The sequence below is a fragment of the Amphibalanus amphitrite genome, unplaced genomic scaffold (assembly GCF_019059575.1).
Source record: "Amphibalanus amphitrite isolate SeventyFive unplaced genomic scaffold, NRLGWU_Aamphi_draft 001261F_arrow, whole genome shotgun sequence".
Taxonomy (NCBI): domain Eukaryota; kingdom Metazoa; phylum Arthropoda; class Thecostraca; order Balanomorpha; family Balanidae; genus Amphibalanus; species Amphibalanus amphitrite.
This window is the reverse complement of record NW_024882754.1, coordinates 79939-96447: the sequence shown is the minus strand read 5'-3', so window position 1 is coordinate 96447 and position 16509 is coordinate 79939. Positions and strand designations below refer to the sequence as shown.

The 16509-nt window shown below is 60.9% G+C and overlaps 2 protein-coding genes across 2 annotated transcripts in view; one reads left to right on the top strand and one right to left on the bottom strand.

Moving 5' to 3' along the window:
• Nucleotides 1–1664: 1664 nt before the first annotated feature.
• LOC122371600 lies at nt 1665–2971 on the top strand. The gene is made up of 2 exons (XM_043348023.1): nt 1665–2036; nt 2315–2971. Exons 1-2 carry the CDS (start codon nt 1855–1857, stop codon nt 2781–2783), a joined length of 651 nt encoding a protein of 216 aa, XP_043203958.1. The 5' UTR covers nt 1665–1854; the 3' UTR covers nt 2784–2971.
• Nucleotides 2862–16509, bottom strand: part of LOC122371599 (semaphorin-5B-like) — a 57657-nt gene continuing 44009 nt past the window's right edge. Inside the window, exons 5-12 of the mRNA XM_043348022.1 lie at nt 16251–16441; nt 11371–11643; nt 8819–9014; nt 7742–8657; nt 6174–6341; nt 5692–5881; nt 4850–4980; nt 2862–4126 (exon numbers count right to left, since the gene is read on the bottom strand). Coding sequence (XP_043203957.1) covers nt 3651–4126; nt 4850–4980; nt 5692–5881; nt 6174–6341; nt 7742–8657; nt 8819–9014; nt 11371–11643; nt 16251–16441 — 2541 coding nt within the window. The 3' untranslated portion in view covers nt 2862–3650. The remainder of the gene's footprint in view (nt 4127–4849; nt 4981–5691; nt 5882–6173; nt 6342–7741; nt 8658–8818; nt 9015–11370; nt 11644–16250; nt 16442–16509) is intronic.

The following is a 16509-nucleotide window of genomic DNA, read 5'->3' as shown; positions in this document are numbered from 1 at the left end:
TTATAGGTCCGGGCCGGCGAGGGTTAAACTGGTCTCTGAGGGCCCACACCGGCCTCTGACAGTCAATCAGCCCAGTTGCAGTGGTCGCTAATATAAAACCTCTTAAAAACCTTACAGGCCTGGCTGAGCCTAGCTGGGCCGTTCATGCTGATTTTTATAGGTATATTGAAAAGACTATTGAAAAGACTCGCTTTGCACATTTCACGCTTGCTCGTAATGAAAAAGTTGCTGGATGCCTCTGGAATTTGCATGGGTGCCAACGGCTGCGGAGGACAGGGGAACGCGTCCATCAGTTTGACTTTATTGACGGGAGTCTCCATGAAATTTAACCAATTTTATTTTTGTTTTTGTCTCGATTTTTTTACCTCTGAGCATGTTTGCGAAAACAAAGTGGCCGAAATCCGAGGAGAAATTAGATTTTGGGGGTAGGTTAGGTTTTAGACCTCTGGGAGCCTGGCCCCCCCACTTTCGAAAACGTTCCTACGCCTATGCACTCTGTCACGGCATTATCGATGCAAATCCGCATGCAAAACCTCTGCGGTCGCCGGCCGTGTCGTACCGTCGGGCGTCCGACTGTTGACAGTGGCCGACTGTTGACGGGTCGCGGCGCCGGTCTAAAAAGCGGACTGCACCGCCGCGCCGGCCGGACCCCGATAAGATAGTGCCGGACTGCCGGCGGTGCGGCAGTGTGGCCAGTGGCGGCCGGCACAGGAGGGCCCCGGTGGAGTGCACGCCGCGTGGGGCTGTTGGACGCTTCTGACTAGGCATTGGGAGATATCTTTGCCCGTGAACGCGCCTACCTGACAGTGTTTGTGGTGTTCGCCTGAACTATAAATACCGTGTACCCAACCGTGTGTCATTCGTGGTGAAGTCTGTAGGATTCACCCCTCCCTCCGCTACGTCGCCCTGTCCGAGCGTCCATTCCGTGTCTGTTATAATACTGACTCACCACCACCAGTCGCTCCCCCTGTCCCCCTGTCTCCTCCCCTCCGGGTGCCGACCCGTATCGTGGCCGTCGGCGCTGGCCGCTGGCCCAGTCCGTAAATCGATCGCCGTTCGGCCGGACGGTGTGGGAGTGCGTGGATCGACCGTAGTGCATGGTATCGTACAGTTGGTGTGAGTTGGAGCTCGAGTCGCAGTGGTGTGGCGGACACAGTGACCTGCTGATGGTGTGGTGGCAGTAACCGGAGAAGGCTGGAGGGTAGTGCGGTGCACCCACTGCCGCTCAGTACCATGTCGGCCGGTCTGGGCGGCGCCGTCGACCGCACCGCCGCCGCCCTCCGCCACACGCTGCAGGTGTGCGTCGGGACGGACGGGACCGTCGCCGCCGCCGCGCTGTCCGCCGCCTGCGCCGTCAGCTTGCTGTGCGGCCTGTGCCGGTCTCGGAGCGGCGCCCGGCTGCGCGCCGCCCTGCCGGCGCTGGTGGCGGCGCTGCTGCTGAGGAGGCGCTGGCCGGCGCTGGTCCGGCTGCTGGCCGTCCAGCTGCTGCTGTCGGCGGCTGCCGGCCGGCCGGCGCGGCGCCCGCTGCTCTGGACGCTGCTCAGCCTGCTGCTGGCCGCGGCCGAGCTGTGCTGGCTGGCTGCGCGCGCGCCGCTGCTGCCGGCGCTGGTGTTCGCCACTGCGGCGGCGGCTGTGGTGGAGAGGTGCGCCCAGTGGCGGCGGGCGGCCCCCGCCGACAGCCGCGGCCCGCTGCCGCCTCCGACTCCGGCCGCGGCGGCTCCCCAGCGACCGGTCAGTCTGTGGCGGTGCGTCCTCCGCCCGGTGGGGAGCCCGGTGGACGGCGCCGGTCTGCCGGTGACGGCCGGCGGCCACCAGCCGGGCGCCGCGCTGCGCGCCTGCCTCTGGCTGCCAGCCATGCCGCCGCTGCTGCTGCTCGCTGTACTCTGCGAGTGGGCGTTCCCGTGGGACGCGCTGGCCTTCCACGGTCGCTCGAAGCCCGTCCAGCTTCTGCAGCTGGTCGCCATGTGGACGGGCCAGCAGGCGCTCTGGCTGTGCCCGCTGATCGTGCTCCAGGCGGCCGCAGACATCATCCTAAGGTGAGGTGAACTTCGTGTTACTGATATTTGCTTAGCGCGTAGTAAAGCGTTGTGCCTTACAGCTTTGGTGAGATGCTGATTGTTGAGTGTCGTAAGTGTTCAAGCGTTTTGCATTCTTAGCACAACTTTCGGTTATTCGTAAGGCGATTTTCAAGTTGCATATGATCGATGTTCGTTCTGAATCATAGGCGCTGATTTTCATAGGATCAAATAAGTCTTCCTATGCGGACTGTCCTATACGAAGCGTCCGGCCTCTGTGACACCCTCTCTCCCCGCAGTGGCTCGGCGCCGCGGCTGGCCTGGTGGCCGGCCGTCCGCTCCGGCAGCGTCTCCAGCCTGGTGGCGGCGCTGACTGGGCCCGTCTCCGCCTGGCTGCGGCGGCTGCTCGGTGCCGGCCGGCTCACCGCCTGGCTGCTGTGCGCGCTGTGCGGGGCCGCGGCGGCGGCGGCCGGCGGCGCGCGCCTGCTGCTCTGGGCCGCCCTGCTGACCGTCTGCGAGCAGCTGGAGCGGCTGAGCGGTCTGCCGCGGCCGGCGGCGGCGCTGGCCGGCCGGCTGCAGCTGGCCAGCTGCGCGCCGCTGCTGCAGCCGCAGCTGACCTCGCTGGACGTGTACCGCACCTGGGAGGAGCTGCAGTTCGTGCCGGTGCTGCTGCCGGCCGTGGGCGCGCTCTCCTGGATCATGGAGACGGCCGCCAGCGGCTCAGGGCGCGGCCACAGGTGGGCAGGCGCCGCCGAGAAGGCCGTGTGATTCACTGTGATAATTTCGTCGGGCTACCTAGAACGGATTTGTGTGTATCACGTACCTATGTATCGTAAAATCACAACATAAAATCACTCATAGTTTTTATTCACAAATCATTGCTTAAGTAGTTGTCTTCTCATCTCTATATAGTGTCTATCCTGTGATCATGATCAATACAGTACATCAATCTCCAATAGGTAACGGAGCATGGCGCTGACATGGTCTGCGACGTATCAATTAATTGCTGATTCTCCAGTACAAAACCACTGTTGGGACGGTCACAGCAAGCAGTCCCAAAGTCTACTACATATACTAAAATCCAGCCTGTTTGGTCCCGATGTCGCGCCTCCTGTGGACCCAAATACTGCAGCTGACGCTGTGCAAAAGCAACGACGAGGCCTCGTCTCCACCCATCCCATTGGTCAGGTGGGGTTAGTTGATGGCACACTCTTACACATATCACAGGTCACGCATCGTCATAGAAACCACCCCGCACTTCAGTGTACGAAAACGACAAGAACTGGCATTTGTTCGTAAAAAGGGCGTATAATTTCAATAACATGATTTTGGCCTCCTTTCGTCGACGCTTGTGACCTCGTGGCACATTTAGCACCAAATATTACATCACGCATGGCACAAGGCATGAGCAATCATAGCACAACAGCCGACCCGATAGCACCAAGTGGGCCAGCATCAAGCAATGGTAAAACTTGGCAATATTCACAAACAATTGCAATCATACTCGGCTTCATCAACGGCCTCACGACAATGGTCACTACCACTTCCGCACATAGTTCCCCATATTTGGGCGGGTCCCTCACACATCCTATCACATGTTTGTACTGAGTCTGGGTGCGCGGCCGGCCGGCGCCGCTAGTACATGTTGTCCGAGTCGAGGCCCAGGTCGAAGTGCAGCTCCTGCGTGCTGAGCGGGTCGTAGCGGTTGCCGCCGCTGCGCCGGATCGTGGACGCGCTGCCGAGCACCTTGGGCGTCAGCGGCGCCATCGGCGGAGGCATCACCGTCTTGGTCGGGCTGCCCGGCCGCCGGTAGCCGTTCTTCAGCTCCGCCAGCTCGTGCACGCCGGGCGCGCCGCGCCGCGCGCCAGGCAACGTCACGTACTGGTTGGCCACGGCCGTCTTGGCCGCGGCCGTCTTGGGCGGCGTCGGCTTGGAGAACAGCTGGGCCGCCTTGTCGAAGCGCCGCCGCCGCCTGGCCATGAAGTAGTACATGGCGCCGGCCGCCAGCCCGGCTCCCAGCAGGAAGCTCAGCACGCAGCCCATGACCAGTATGCCGGGGCTGATGGCGCCCTCGGTCGAGCCGCCGCCGGTGGCCGCCAGCTGAACCCGATCTGCGGGGAGAGGGGACCGGTCAGCACCCGGCTGAGCCCCGCCGTCAGCTCCACAGGGCGGTCACTGGCGCCACCCCAGACCCAGCCGGGAGTACCGTCAGCTCCACAGGGCGGTCACTGGCGCCACCCCAGACCCAGCCGGGAGTACCGTCAGCTCCACAGGGCGGTCACTGGCGCCACCCCAGACCCAGCCGGGAGTACCGTCAGCTCCACAGGGCGGTCACTGGCGCCACCCCAGACCCAGCCGGGAGTACCGTCAGCTCCACAGGGCGGTCACTGGCGCCACCCCAGACCCAGCCGGGAGTACCGTCAGCTCCACAGGGCGGTCACTGGCGCCACCCCAGACCCAGCCGGGAGTACCGTCAGCTCCACAGGGCGGTCACTGGCGCCACCCCAGACCCAGCCGGGAGTACCGTCAGCTCCACAGGGCGGTCACTGGCGCCACCACAGACCCAGCCGGGAGTACCGTCAGCTCCACAGGGCGGTCACTGGCGCCACCACAGACCCAGCCGGGAGTTCACCCACCGCCGGTGTCAGTGACGCCCGGGCAGAGCGGCGGTAACGCCCCGTGCTTACCGCCGGCCCCTGACCGGACTGAACGGTAAAGTCCTTAGAGGTGCGGACACACCTAACTCATTGGTCATGCATAATGCGGACGGCGTATGCGGACGGCGTATGCGGCGGCAAAAGCGCGCGGCTGGCGGAGCGCTGCCGCTGACCCACCTCGGCTGTTGTGCACGCACATCCTGGTCTCGCGGTCGTGGCCCTGGCACAGTCTCGGGCCCGGCTCCGAGGTGTTACAGCGCCGCAGGCGGTGCTGCTCGTCGTTTTCGTCGCACTGACTCCACACCGTCCTGTAAACAGAGCCGTCCGTCAGATAAAGTACACCACGGCCGGATTTAATGAAACTGAAAGTCGTTTTGTTATGCACACGAAGGATACGTGACAAGACGAATCACTGTATTATGGTATTGGTGCCCCAACCCAAATATTTACTGCATTCAGATAATATTTCAAAATGAATATTTCAGAGAATAAGACGTCAGTCAGTGACGCTGAAGTCTTGGGATGTTGAGCATTTACAAGTCAATGTATGTATAATTTGCTCGGATAGACAGGGTGGTGCAACATGTTTACGTCAAGAATACGATTGTTGCTTGTTGCATTGCCTGTGGTTGTACGGCTGTCGATACTGCTAAACCCATCCATGTAGGAGCGATGAACCAAGTGACTTGCGGCCAGTCGAGCGAGTCCTTTGCCTGCCCTCCCTCACCCGCCTCCCGGCCCCCTGACATTGGACCAGTCGAGTCAGCCCTCCATCTGCGGCCCTCTGCACTGCCTAGTGGAGTCAGCCGTCCATATAGGGCCTACTGATCACTGACGAGTGCAGCCAGCCGCCGTCCAATGTGTCCATAAAGTCCAATGTCTGACCTTTCGAGCCAGCCGTCTACCTACTGACCATTCGAGCCGGTCGTCTAACTACGGACCATTGGAGCCAGCCGTATTGCCACTGAATTACTGACCATTCGAGCCAGCCGTCTTACTACTGATACTGAGCTACTGACCATTCGAGCCAGCCGTCCATGCTGGTGCAGCTGGGCATCTCGCACGCCTCCTGCGAGACGTCGTGGCCCTCGCAGATGGCGCCCGCGTCGCTGGACGCGTGCCGTTTGCGGCAGACGCGCGAGCGGTGCCGGTGGCCGACGCCGCAGGAGACCGAGCACTGGGACCACTCGGACCAGCAGCCCCACTCGCCTGCAGAGCGAGTCAGACACGGTCAGACGAACGCCGGGAGAGGCGGTCCTTCAGGACAACGGGCCAGACGAACGGACGGAACGGTCAGGCAACGGGGTCACGATCAGCTCGGCAAGGTTACGCTCTGAGCACGGCTCGCCCGAGCTCCATGGTTTGCTCATTTATGGGTCAGTGAAAGACATGTCACTGCTCATGGATATGCACCGTTGTTTATGTTAAAGAATGTCCGAGACTGTAAAGTACCACAAATTTACTAGATTTCAAGAGAGCTGCCGGCTCCGCTGACACTGACCTTGGCAGGAGTGTGCGTTACACTCGCGCTCCACGCGGTGCGGCCCGGAGCCGCACAGTGCGGCGTCACCCTCGCACACCCGGGAGCGCACCTGGACGCCGCCGCCGCAGGACACAGAACACTCGGACCAGGCGCTCCACTCACCCCAGCCAAGGGCGACAGAATTGGCTGCAGGACAGGAGCGAACACAGACGTCAGAGAGCGCAACACGGCGCCGAGAGTGGTGTTACATTCAGAGCACTGCAGTTTGAATTCAAAACACAGACACTAACTTCTGTCCTGGTTCTCGTTTTATCTCCTGACTGCCTAGGTCCTATTGTCGTTCAATAAGATTTATAAAGTATTTGGTGAAGTTCTCATTAACTTTGAATGTAGCGTATTCAGCAAGCAATAAAGAGCAAGGCTGAATAAACATGCGATCATCACAAACATGAGCGCCCGAACATTCCCAGACGACGGCACAGGAGCCCAACTGGCCGTCATTGAACACTGTCACGGGTCACCATCCTTCAGCTACTGCTCTTGTACTCAGCATAACACCCGTGACCCCTACACAGGACAGCGCCCCAGTCTGCTGGCAGAGCAGTTTGAACGATCTCCGGCGGAACCCCGGGCTCGGGTGGGCGGACCGAACACTACACCAGCCGACACGGCACCGACACCTGGTGATCTCTGGTGACCTCTGGTGACGGACCCTGCCCCGAGCCACCCCGGCGATCAGCGCCACCCGACACTGACGCCACCTGGCGCGGCCGAGCCCGCTCTACTGATACCAGTCACCCAGCGACCTCCGCCCAAACGCTGACATCATGGCAACGTGATCCAAAAACGACACATTTCGAAGACTTTAAGAGCAAGATTATGAGATAAACCAACGGTGTCCAAGGTGACACCGTGACGCCCATCGAAACATCAGGCATTGAGTCGCAACTGTCGACCACCGGAGGCACTTAGCAGGGAAGGAACACGACCCCTCCTTCGCCAATCGATGGTTCTCACCGGGGGAGCAGTGCCCGTCACTGGTCGGTAATCACCGGGGGAGCAGTGCCCGTCACTGGTCAGTACTCACAGGGGGAGCAGTGCCCGTCACTGGTCGGTAATCACCGGGGGAGCAGTGCCCGTCACTGGTCGGTAATCACCGGGGGAGCAGTGCCCGTCACTGGTCAGTACTCACCAGGGGGAGCAGTGCCCGTCACTGGTCGGTACTCACAGGGGGGCAGTGCCCGTCACTGGTCGGTAATCACCGGGGGAGCAGTGCCCGTCACTGGTCGGTAATCACCGGGGGAGCAGTGCCCGTCACTGGTCAGTACTCACCAGGGGGAGCAGTGCCCGTCACTGGTCGGTACTCACAGGGGGGGGGGGGGGCAGTGCCCGTCACTGGTCGGTAATCACCGGGGGAGCAGTGCCCGTCACTGGTCGGTAATCACCGGGGGAGCAGTGCCCGTCACTGGTCAGTACTCACCAGGGGGAGCAGTGCCCGTCACTGGTCAGTACTCACCGGGGGAGCAGTGCCCGTCACTGGTCGGTTATCACCGGGGGAGCAATGTCCGTCACTGGTCAGTACTCACCGGGGGAGCAGTGCCCGTCGGGCCGGCAGTAGCGCTCGTCCACTTTGATCTGACTGACACGGATCAGGTCAGGGTCGGCCACGGCCGCGCGGCACGCGAACCGGAAGCGTTGCTGTTTGCGGCCGGCCGTGTCGTTGGCCGCCAGCCAGGGCGTCCAGTCGGTGAGCCGGCGCACCGTCGGACAGCTCGACTCGCACTCGCCGTACTCGACGTCGCAGCCGAGGCAGGGCCGGCCGCCGTTGACGGGGCGCGGGCTGTCGCAGGCGCGGCTGCGGCGCCGGAAGCCGCCGCCGCAGCCGGCCGAGCAGGCGCTCCAGGAGCTCCAGGCGCCCCAGCCGCCGTCCACGGGCAGCGCCGTGCGGCTGGGGCACGGCGGGTTCGAGTGACACATGATCTCCTGCGACTCCTCGCCGACGCAGGGCCGGCCGCCGTACGCCGGCGCCGGGTTGGTGCACGAGCGGCGGCGCGACTTGACGGCCACGCCGCACGGGTGCGAGCAGGCCGACCAGGCCGACCAGCCGGTCCAGCTGCCGTGGCGCGTGCAGTTGGCCACCTGGGTGGTCAGGCCGCGGCAGGGCGCTCCGCCGTTGGCCGGCGCCGGCTGGCTGCACGTGCGCCGCCGGCACTGGCACATGTCCGAATCGGCGCCGTCGGCCTGCTGGCATGTCTGCCAGTCGGACCAGGGCGTCCAGGCGCCGTCCACGGGCCGGCTCTGGTCCGGACACTGGGTCACCAGCTGTCTCCAGGAGACCACGTCCGGGTTACGGGAGGGCGGCGGGCTGCAGAGCTGGCGCAGCGCATCCCAGCCGCAGTACGGGTCCTGCGCCGCCAGACAGGCCGCCTCGGAGGTGTAGCGGTCGCAGCGCTGCACGGGGACCCGCACCAGACCGGAGTCGGTGCCCAGGTACAGCGAGCCCTAGGGACAGACGGGGGTCGGTCATACAGCGGCAGAGGGCACCGGGACACATGGAACCAGAACAGACACACGCCCATCCCTTCCTCCCTTCCTCCATCCTTCAGCCATGCGTCAGTCGTTACCCACACCCCTGACCTCGGCGCCAATCTCCCACGGCTCACCTCCTCCCTGAGCAGCTTCATGGTGAGGACGGTGGTGGGCCGCTCGAACGGCTGCAGCACCTCCACCAGACACGTCTTCTGGCTGCGCGGTACCACGCTCAGCTTACGGATGGTGCCCGCTCGGTCGGTGACAAATATCACGTGCACGGCCATGTGGTGCTTGGTGGTGATCACGTCTGTAGCGACCGCCGACAGGCTGGAAAAGAATCAGTAAATGTTGTTACACAAGGACCAAACAGTTCAAAACAAGATGACACTGCACGCATTGCTCTACTCTGTTGCGCTGCTAACGCTGGCATGAGGCAAGTAAACTTATATAATACCTAGAACGAGCATCGTGCATTGAACACAAATGCTTGGATGGGGTATCGACGGAGATAGCCGGTTAGGTATATTCTAAGCCACCGTCGTCTGTCGGTGCAAAAGACCGTAAACGTATCACAAAGCGCGTAACTCGGACACCCTTGAAGCTTAATATCGCGAATCCACCATAAATCAAATGTAACTCCTCAGCGTCCTCGCCCCCAAACGGCTTAGTGGCTCGCTCGGTGACCCATTTAGCGGGTTGTGCCCAAATTTGGCGATGGTGCGGACTGCAGCTGGTCGGTGGGCCGTGATTTAACACTAACCGGCAGCCGCCCCGGCCGGCTCGATATGTTGTCACGATAAGCCGCGGAGGGCTTCCAGCGGCGGCCGGTGAACGGGGGAGCGCTGTGCACGCCGCGAGTCGGATCTCGGCGATTATCTCATTACCGGACTGTTCACGCGGCATTACAGCGCAGTAAACATGATAGTGGACGGCGACCGACGCGGAGCATCACCCCTATCGGCGATAGCGGGCGATAGCCGCTCCCGATAGACGGCCAGCTGGGGCCGACGGAATATTGAATCATCGGTATCTCAACTGCGCTAACTCAATAGCACATGGGGTTTGGTAATGTCGTAGCCTAATTCTCTCCCGCACGGAACAGTGCCGCCTAATTCCGATAATCGAAGCGGTCCGTTACTCATATGCAGTTACGCAAATCGAGATTCCCGAGACGACCGGGAGCTATGCGGCACAGTCTAGCTTCAGGCGCTTACCACTAGTGCCATCTAGGAGCAGAAGCAGGTGACGGGCGGCAGATGCGGCAGTTTGCAGTGGCCGGCGGCCGCTACTGGTCTGGCTAAAAACTGCCGCCAATGTCACCTCATTGCAGGCCATGAAATAAGCCATGAGATGCTTGCATCAGCAGACAATAAATCGTTTGTGTCGATCGCCGGCAATGTTTATGAAGGTTCATGCATGTCTTGGCACAGAATGCGGAGCAAAGACTCGGCTCTGGGAAGCGGACGTCACGCTCGAGCTCGCCGACCGGCCTGACGGGTGACCGGTCGGCAGCGGAATGTCTCCGGGAAGTGATCGGCCGGCGCCGTCCGTCACTGACCGCGGCATAGCCCGTCCGTCTCGCTGCCTTTTCGGGTGACGCCCGATCGAGATAAGCGCTGCCAAATCCGGGGCTGCCAACACCGGAGCTCTCGGAACCATGAGGTGGTATAAAACGCGTCTGATTTATTTCAGTGTCACCACCAGTACAACCTCTTCTCTGTTAGTGCGAGGATCTCTTCTGTTCTCTGCGTCTCCTCCCGTTCCCTGGGAGACGTGGGTGCAGCACATGAAGATAGCACCGGCCCGCGGCGCCGGCCCGTTGGAGCCGGGCGGGGTGCCGGGACGGGCGGGGGCGGCCGCCGAGGGCCGCAGAGAGTACGGGCCGAGCAGGAAGCGGCCGCCGAGGGCCGCAGAGAGTACGGGCCGAGCAGGAAGCGGCCGCCGAGGGCCACAGAGAGTACGGGCCGAGCAGGAAGCGGCCGCCGAGGGCCACAGAGAGTACGGGCCGAGCAGGAAGCGGCCGCCGAGGGCCACAGAGAGTACGGGCCGAACAGGAAGCGGCCGCCGAGGGCCGCAGAGAGTACGGGCCGAGCAGGAAGCGGCCGCCCAGTGTCGGCGCCGCTCTCCTCACTATGTGCCGTGACCGTGAGCCGGCCGTGCACGGTAACAGGCGCCGCCTTTGGCCGGGCCGGCCGGCGGGCGCCGCTCGTTTTGGGCGAGATTAATGGGGGCGGGTCGCCGCCGGGGTCCATGATCTATGCGGCGGCGTCGCCGGGCCGGCCGCGGGGGTGGCACAATGCCCTGTTGTGGCCGGCAGAGGGGCGGAGACGCCGCTGCACAGCCGGTCAACACGGTAACCCAGCGTGACCCGGCCGTAAGGAAGAGCCGAGAGCGGCCCGGAGGAGAGATACAAACTGCCGCCGCCCGGCTATGGACAAACAAAGGAGAAGGAGAACAACGGCTGGAACCAGCTGGGACCACCCAGGAGCTAATAAGTCGGACACAGCTAGGAATGTGGAGTACGTACTACGCATCTTCTTCCCTTGAGCGGCAATGAAGAGGCAATTACCATGGAAAGATACAATTAAATAAAAAATGAACTTAACGACCAGTTTTCACCGGCCAGCGCCTCTTTCCGTCACCGTCACCGTCACCGTGACCAGACACGACCGACATCACCCACCTGACGCCGTCGAGCAGCAGCAGCGGGTCCAGCTTGTTGGGCTGCACGGCGTGGAAGGCCAGCGCCTGGTCGATGGCGTCGGCGGTGGGCGGTCGGCGGCGCGTCTCGCTGACGGCCGCGTCGTCCGAGCCGCACTGAAAGTGGCGGCGCTCCTCGGGCGTGCGCGGCTGCGGCCCGGACGGCTGGTCCGCCAGCTGACGGTACGGCCCGTCAAAAGCCTGCTGGATGTCCTCCAGACGGAAGGCGCACACCGCCGAGCCGGCCAGGCCGTTCCTGGGGACGGGGCGGTCAGTGTCAGAGACTGCGGATGTCAGAGACCACGGTCAGGTGTCAGAGACATCCGGAGATGAAGCTGCGAGACCGACAAGGCAGTTATTCAGAACTGTGAGATGGTTTCTGCATGGACGTGAGGCTTGAAACGGAATGTGACATTGAATCTATATTAATAGGGAAGGGAAGATCAACGTCATACTTGGTAAGCTGAATGGAGCTGGGAACAATAAAGGTGAATACACTATGGCTGAAATTCATTGGTCGGTCATCTCGCTCAAATTTCACCGTCTCAGCGCTGCATGCAAATTACGAATTGTTTTGAAACTGCAAATCACCGATATGCATCGATAGCCAGACAAAAGCCGCCGAGAACAATGCTCGACGATAGTTTGATTGATGATGTGTTACGCAGATAGAGTGGGCTTTCAGCGGCAGTGTTACACCAAACAAAGGATCTACGCACTGCGCAGCACGCAACTCGTTTCCAGCAAAACATGTAGCGCATAACAATAACAGGCAAAAAACGATCGATCCAAAGCACAGACTCAACAGAAATCCATTGCTGTTATTGATGATCGCCCTTGATGATTAAAGATTATTGTCTTTTTTTGTTAGAAAAGCCGTTGTCAAAACACTCAGATGTGTAACATGTTCAATAAACAAACAAGAGTGTGGCTGTGGGTCACGTGCTCGTCTGCAATACCGTCTGGTGCGGCGTACGGGCCATGAATAAAACATGTCCTACCACCCGTCACGCTCGCGACCGCACGTCTCCCAGAAGGTGAGCGTCAGACAAATCTTGACAAAGCTGTCGGCCGCCGCGGGTCGACAGGTAGCCGGCCGGCACCCAGACACCAGGATATGCCGCGGCGCCGGGCCGGCACCGCATACGAGCGAAGGCCATCAGCGGGGGGTGCTGACAAACAGAACCGATACCGACATAGCTGCGGCGCCAGGTCTCGGGCGGGTCTCGTCTTGGCACTCCCAGTGGACGCCCCTGACCGGCCAGACTGACCCACCCCGGGCGGGGAGAGGGGAGGGAACCGCAGATCAGACGCTGCGGGATGCCCTGGTGAGCGGTGCGATGGACGGTAGTGGTGAATAGTGACATCACCAGACTGGTGCCGGGGTCGACACCGATCGACGGGCGGACGTTCCTACCGACGGGCTCGGCGTGACGTGGTCACCGAGGCGGAGCGGGGTCCGGGAGAGACCGGGGTCCGGGGTCCGGGAGAGGAGCGGGGTCCGGGAGAGACACGATCAGCCGGCCGCACACAGCCGCGGAGGCCGCGGTGAGGCCGATACCGCGGCCGGCCGCGGGCACCGAGCAGATACCGATCTGTGCTCCATCCGGGTGAGAGTCGGCAGCCGATATGATTGGGTACACTAGGCTACAGCTAGGTATTCGGGCCGCCGAGAGACGGGGCCAGCGACCACGCCGGCTCGGACTTTCCCATGAATTTGTATAAGGTTAGCACTGCAGTGCCTATCTGTATGGGCACCAACGGTGCAACCGTGTTTGTCCGACGGGGGCCATGTTTACAATGTGGAGTGCATGGCTAAGCTGTTCAGCCGCGCCAAGTGCTAAACATGCAGCCACGGCGACATCTGAGTCTAATCAGTGAGGCCCGTCCGGACCCCAATCAAAGTGCAGATCGATGTGAAGCCCAAGACATAGTGTCGTACAAATTCCTGGCCATCAAATTGAGTACAAACACTTCACAGCACTGATAATGACGGCGTCGGTCCGGGGTCAAGCTCGCCAGGGCTATAAGGAAAGCCAGCACTAATGCAGCCGGCAATCGGGAAACCATGATTGTGTGAACACCTGCACGGCTCGAGCAGTAATCAACGGCTCATAAGCACCCACTTCGACTGTACAGGTAGTGTGATATGATAGCTCGTATCAGGATTGACACACAATTCTTGAGTCATGATGGACGCTACATCGCAACGGCTATTGCAGCGTGACATAAATTTGAAACGTTGACAGCACATGTAAGTGTGGGCGATGTTGATACTAATGCAGGTTGATAGTGTGCGTTAGGCGCACGGCCTGCTAATAGCCATGGCGTTTAAACGCGTTTACAAGCTCCATGTGAACGAAACTGGCGATCCGACTCCCCGTCCATATAAACTACTGTTAATCTTTCATCCAGTCCATCCACCGTCCGCCCACCAAAAGGGCAATCGGGTGGACGGATGGTCCGTCCATCACCCGTCCACCGTCCGCCCACCGCCCGTCCACCGTCCGTCCATCACCCGTCCACCGTCCATCACGCGTCCACCGTCCGTCTATCACCCGTCCACCGTCCGTCCACTACCCGTCCACCGTCCGCCCACCGTTCATCCACCAACCGTCCACCGTCCGACCACCGTCCGTCCACCGTCCGTCCACGGCTGCGCCTGGCGGCGATGCGCGATAACCGGCTGACCGGTCGGCTCGGCGACTTTCGCTCGGCCGGCGCTAATTGACCGGCTGCGAGGTCGCGGCCGGCCCGGCCGGTCGAGTCGCCGTCGGGCGGCGGTCAGCGCTCGGCCTCTGCCGCTCACAGCCGATCGCTGATGCCGGGCACGTGTCGCCGATAGATAGCCCCATCAACCATCGCACGGCCGGCCAACAATGGCCGGGCGGCGCCGATCGTCAGGGGCGCCGCTGGAGAAATTCACTGACGGAATGCCGAGCAGAGCGGGCCGTGACAGGCAGCGAAGGGGCGCAGACTGGTGCTGCACGAAACCTCGTCCATGGGGCACAGGATTCATGGGTGGAAATAATGTGGTATTAGGAAACGGGTGCCGTAACTCAGAGTCTTGCCATACCGACTACCTATCGACTAAATACAAAGTCTGATTTGAAAGCTATGGAAACGTCCTGCAATTTAAACATCAAATTTGCTAATATAAATGAACAAACTTATTCAAAGCACTTCCTAACTAGGATGGGTTGTTGGTTGCAGGTTGTTGACCTAAATGGAAGCAATTTTCACCGTAGATAGGTAACTAGCTTGCAATGAAGGCAACAAGCATGCGCGGAGCCCTGCAATGGGCGGCCAGTTAGCACCCCCGTGTCGCTCGCCTGGAATGCACTGGTGCAGCGTCCCCTCGCACGCACGGCCGAGTAGCACTTTGTTAGATCGCCCGTGTTTGGCGCCCGAGGTGCGACTGGCAGCGCCATTTAAATTTTAAATGCCCACCTAACGGCCGAGCTGCGTCCTCCCCCACTGGAGCGCGGCCCGGGCCGGCCGGTCCCAGCTGGACGGGTGCTATCGGTCAGCCATCGGGCCGCTCCGGCCGCCACCAGACACGTGGCCGTGCGGCCTTATACGGCACGGGACCGCCGCGCGACGGGGGCGTGGCGCCTAAAACCAGTCGCCCTCAAATGACCGGCCATTGGCGACTGAAGACTCTGAAGACCGCTCAGTGGTGACAAATGACAGTGAATTCGGGATGGCTGATGTCCAGTGAGCCCTTCTTGGTGACATGTGAGAGCCCATCTCTTTGTCTTCATGGGAGAAAAGTCTGAACTATTATAAAACCCAACACAACATTCACTGGCAGGTCAAGAGGTCCAGCATGCGTCATCCCAGTCACATACCTGGCCTCACTCTCGACCTGACCAAGCCATTTGGGGAGGGTCCAACCGGTCCACCACGGTCCACTACACGGTGACTCGGCAGTATATCTGAGACGGACAGAGATCACCGCCCGGCAGCACTTCCCCTCCAAACATCAATCATTGCATCATGTCCACCGCCCGCCTGATGCAACCCTCCCGGCCCACCGCGGAGGCACAGAGGTGGGGCCAGACACCGTCTCAAGGTGAGGAGAGCTCAGCGACCGCTAGCCAGGTAAACACGCCACATTACTCAGGAAGGCCGACCGATTTACCGCGAGCTGAGGATGATGATATTATATTACCACCATCATCATTCCCTACTCCACATGACCGCGGCGCCAGACGACGAGCCGGCCTATTTTCTGTGGTGGTTCAACTTATATATCCCGGATAAGAAGTCTAACACCAAGCATGCTATAATAAATCCCATGAGTAAGAACTGAGCTGCGGCTATCGCTGCATGCACGCCGGCACGCTGCTCGAAAAGCTGCCGAACAGTGACGAGCAAGTGTCAGGTTCTGGGACCGCCGGTGGTAGCGTCCATAAGAAACTGGTCTCCGTGACAATGTCCCAATCAGGTCAACGCGAACACGATAGTGGTCACGGTAAAAACTGGCAGACCGGCCGCCCAAGCGGGTGGCAACATATAGCCACCGACTAGCCGAGGTGTCGGACAGTCCGGAGGGCTCTCTTCGGCCGGGGTCAAGGAGACGGGACGGATGCGTCTGTAACAGCTCCGAGCGATGAAGGAAGACGGCCGCCGGCACAGAGCTTCACCGTCAGCTACATATGTGGTCGTGGGTAATCCTGCAGCAGTTAGGTAGGCATACCGTTTAAATCTAGATTGATTTTTCATCAGGGAGCACTTCACACCGCCACCTGATATACTCAACAGGATGCCTACCGAGTACCGACGACACTGCAATACCGTGCCCTCTGCCAGTGCCGGCTGGTCCGTCCGGTCCGTCCGACCGATCGGCTCTGTACTCACTCTGGCGCGCTGAAGGTGGCGTAGAGGACCTCGTGCCGGTCCAGGTAGTGGATGCTCTGCACCTCGTCCAGGTAGAACGGGTACTCGCCGGCCACCGAGCAGTTGAGGCGCGCCTTCAGAAACGTGGTCCACACGCCGCGCCGGTCGCCCGAGTCGTTCTTGCAGATCCGCCCGATTCGGGAGACCACACGCTGCCGGGTGAAATACGAGGTCAAAGGAGGGCTACAGTTTGAGGATAGACTGCAGATGATGGGAGATA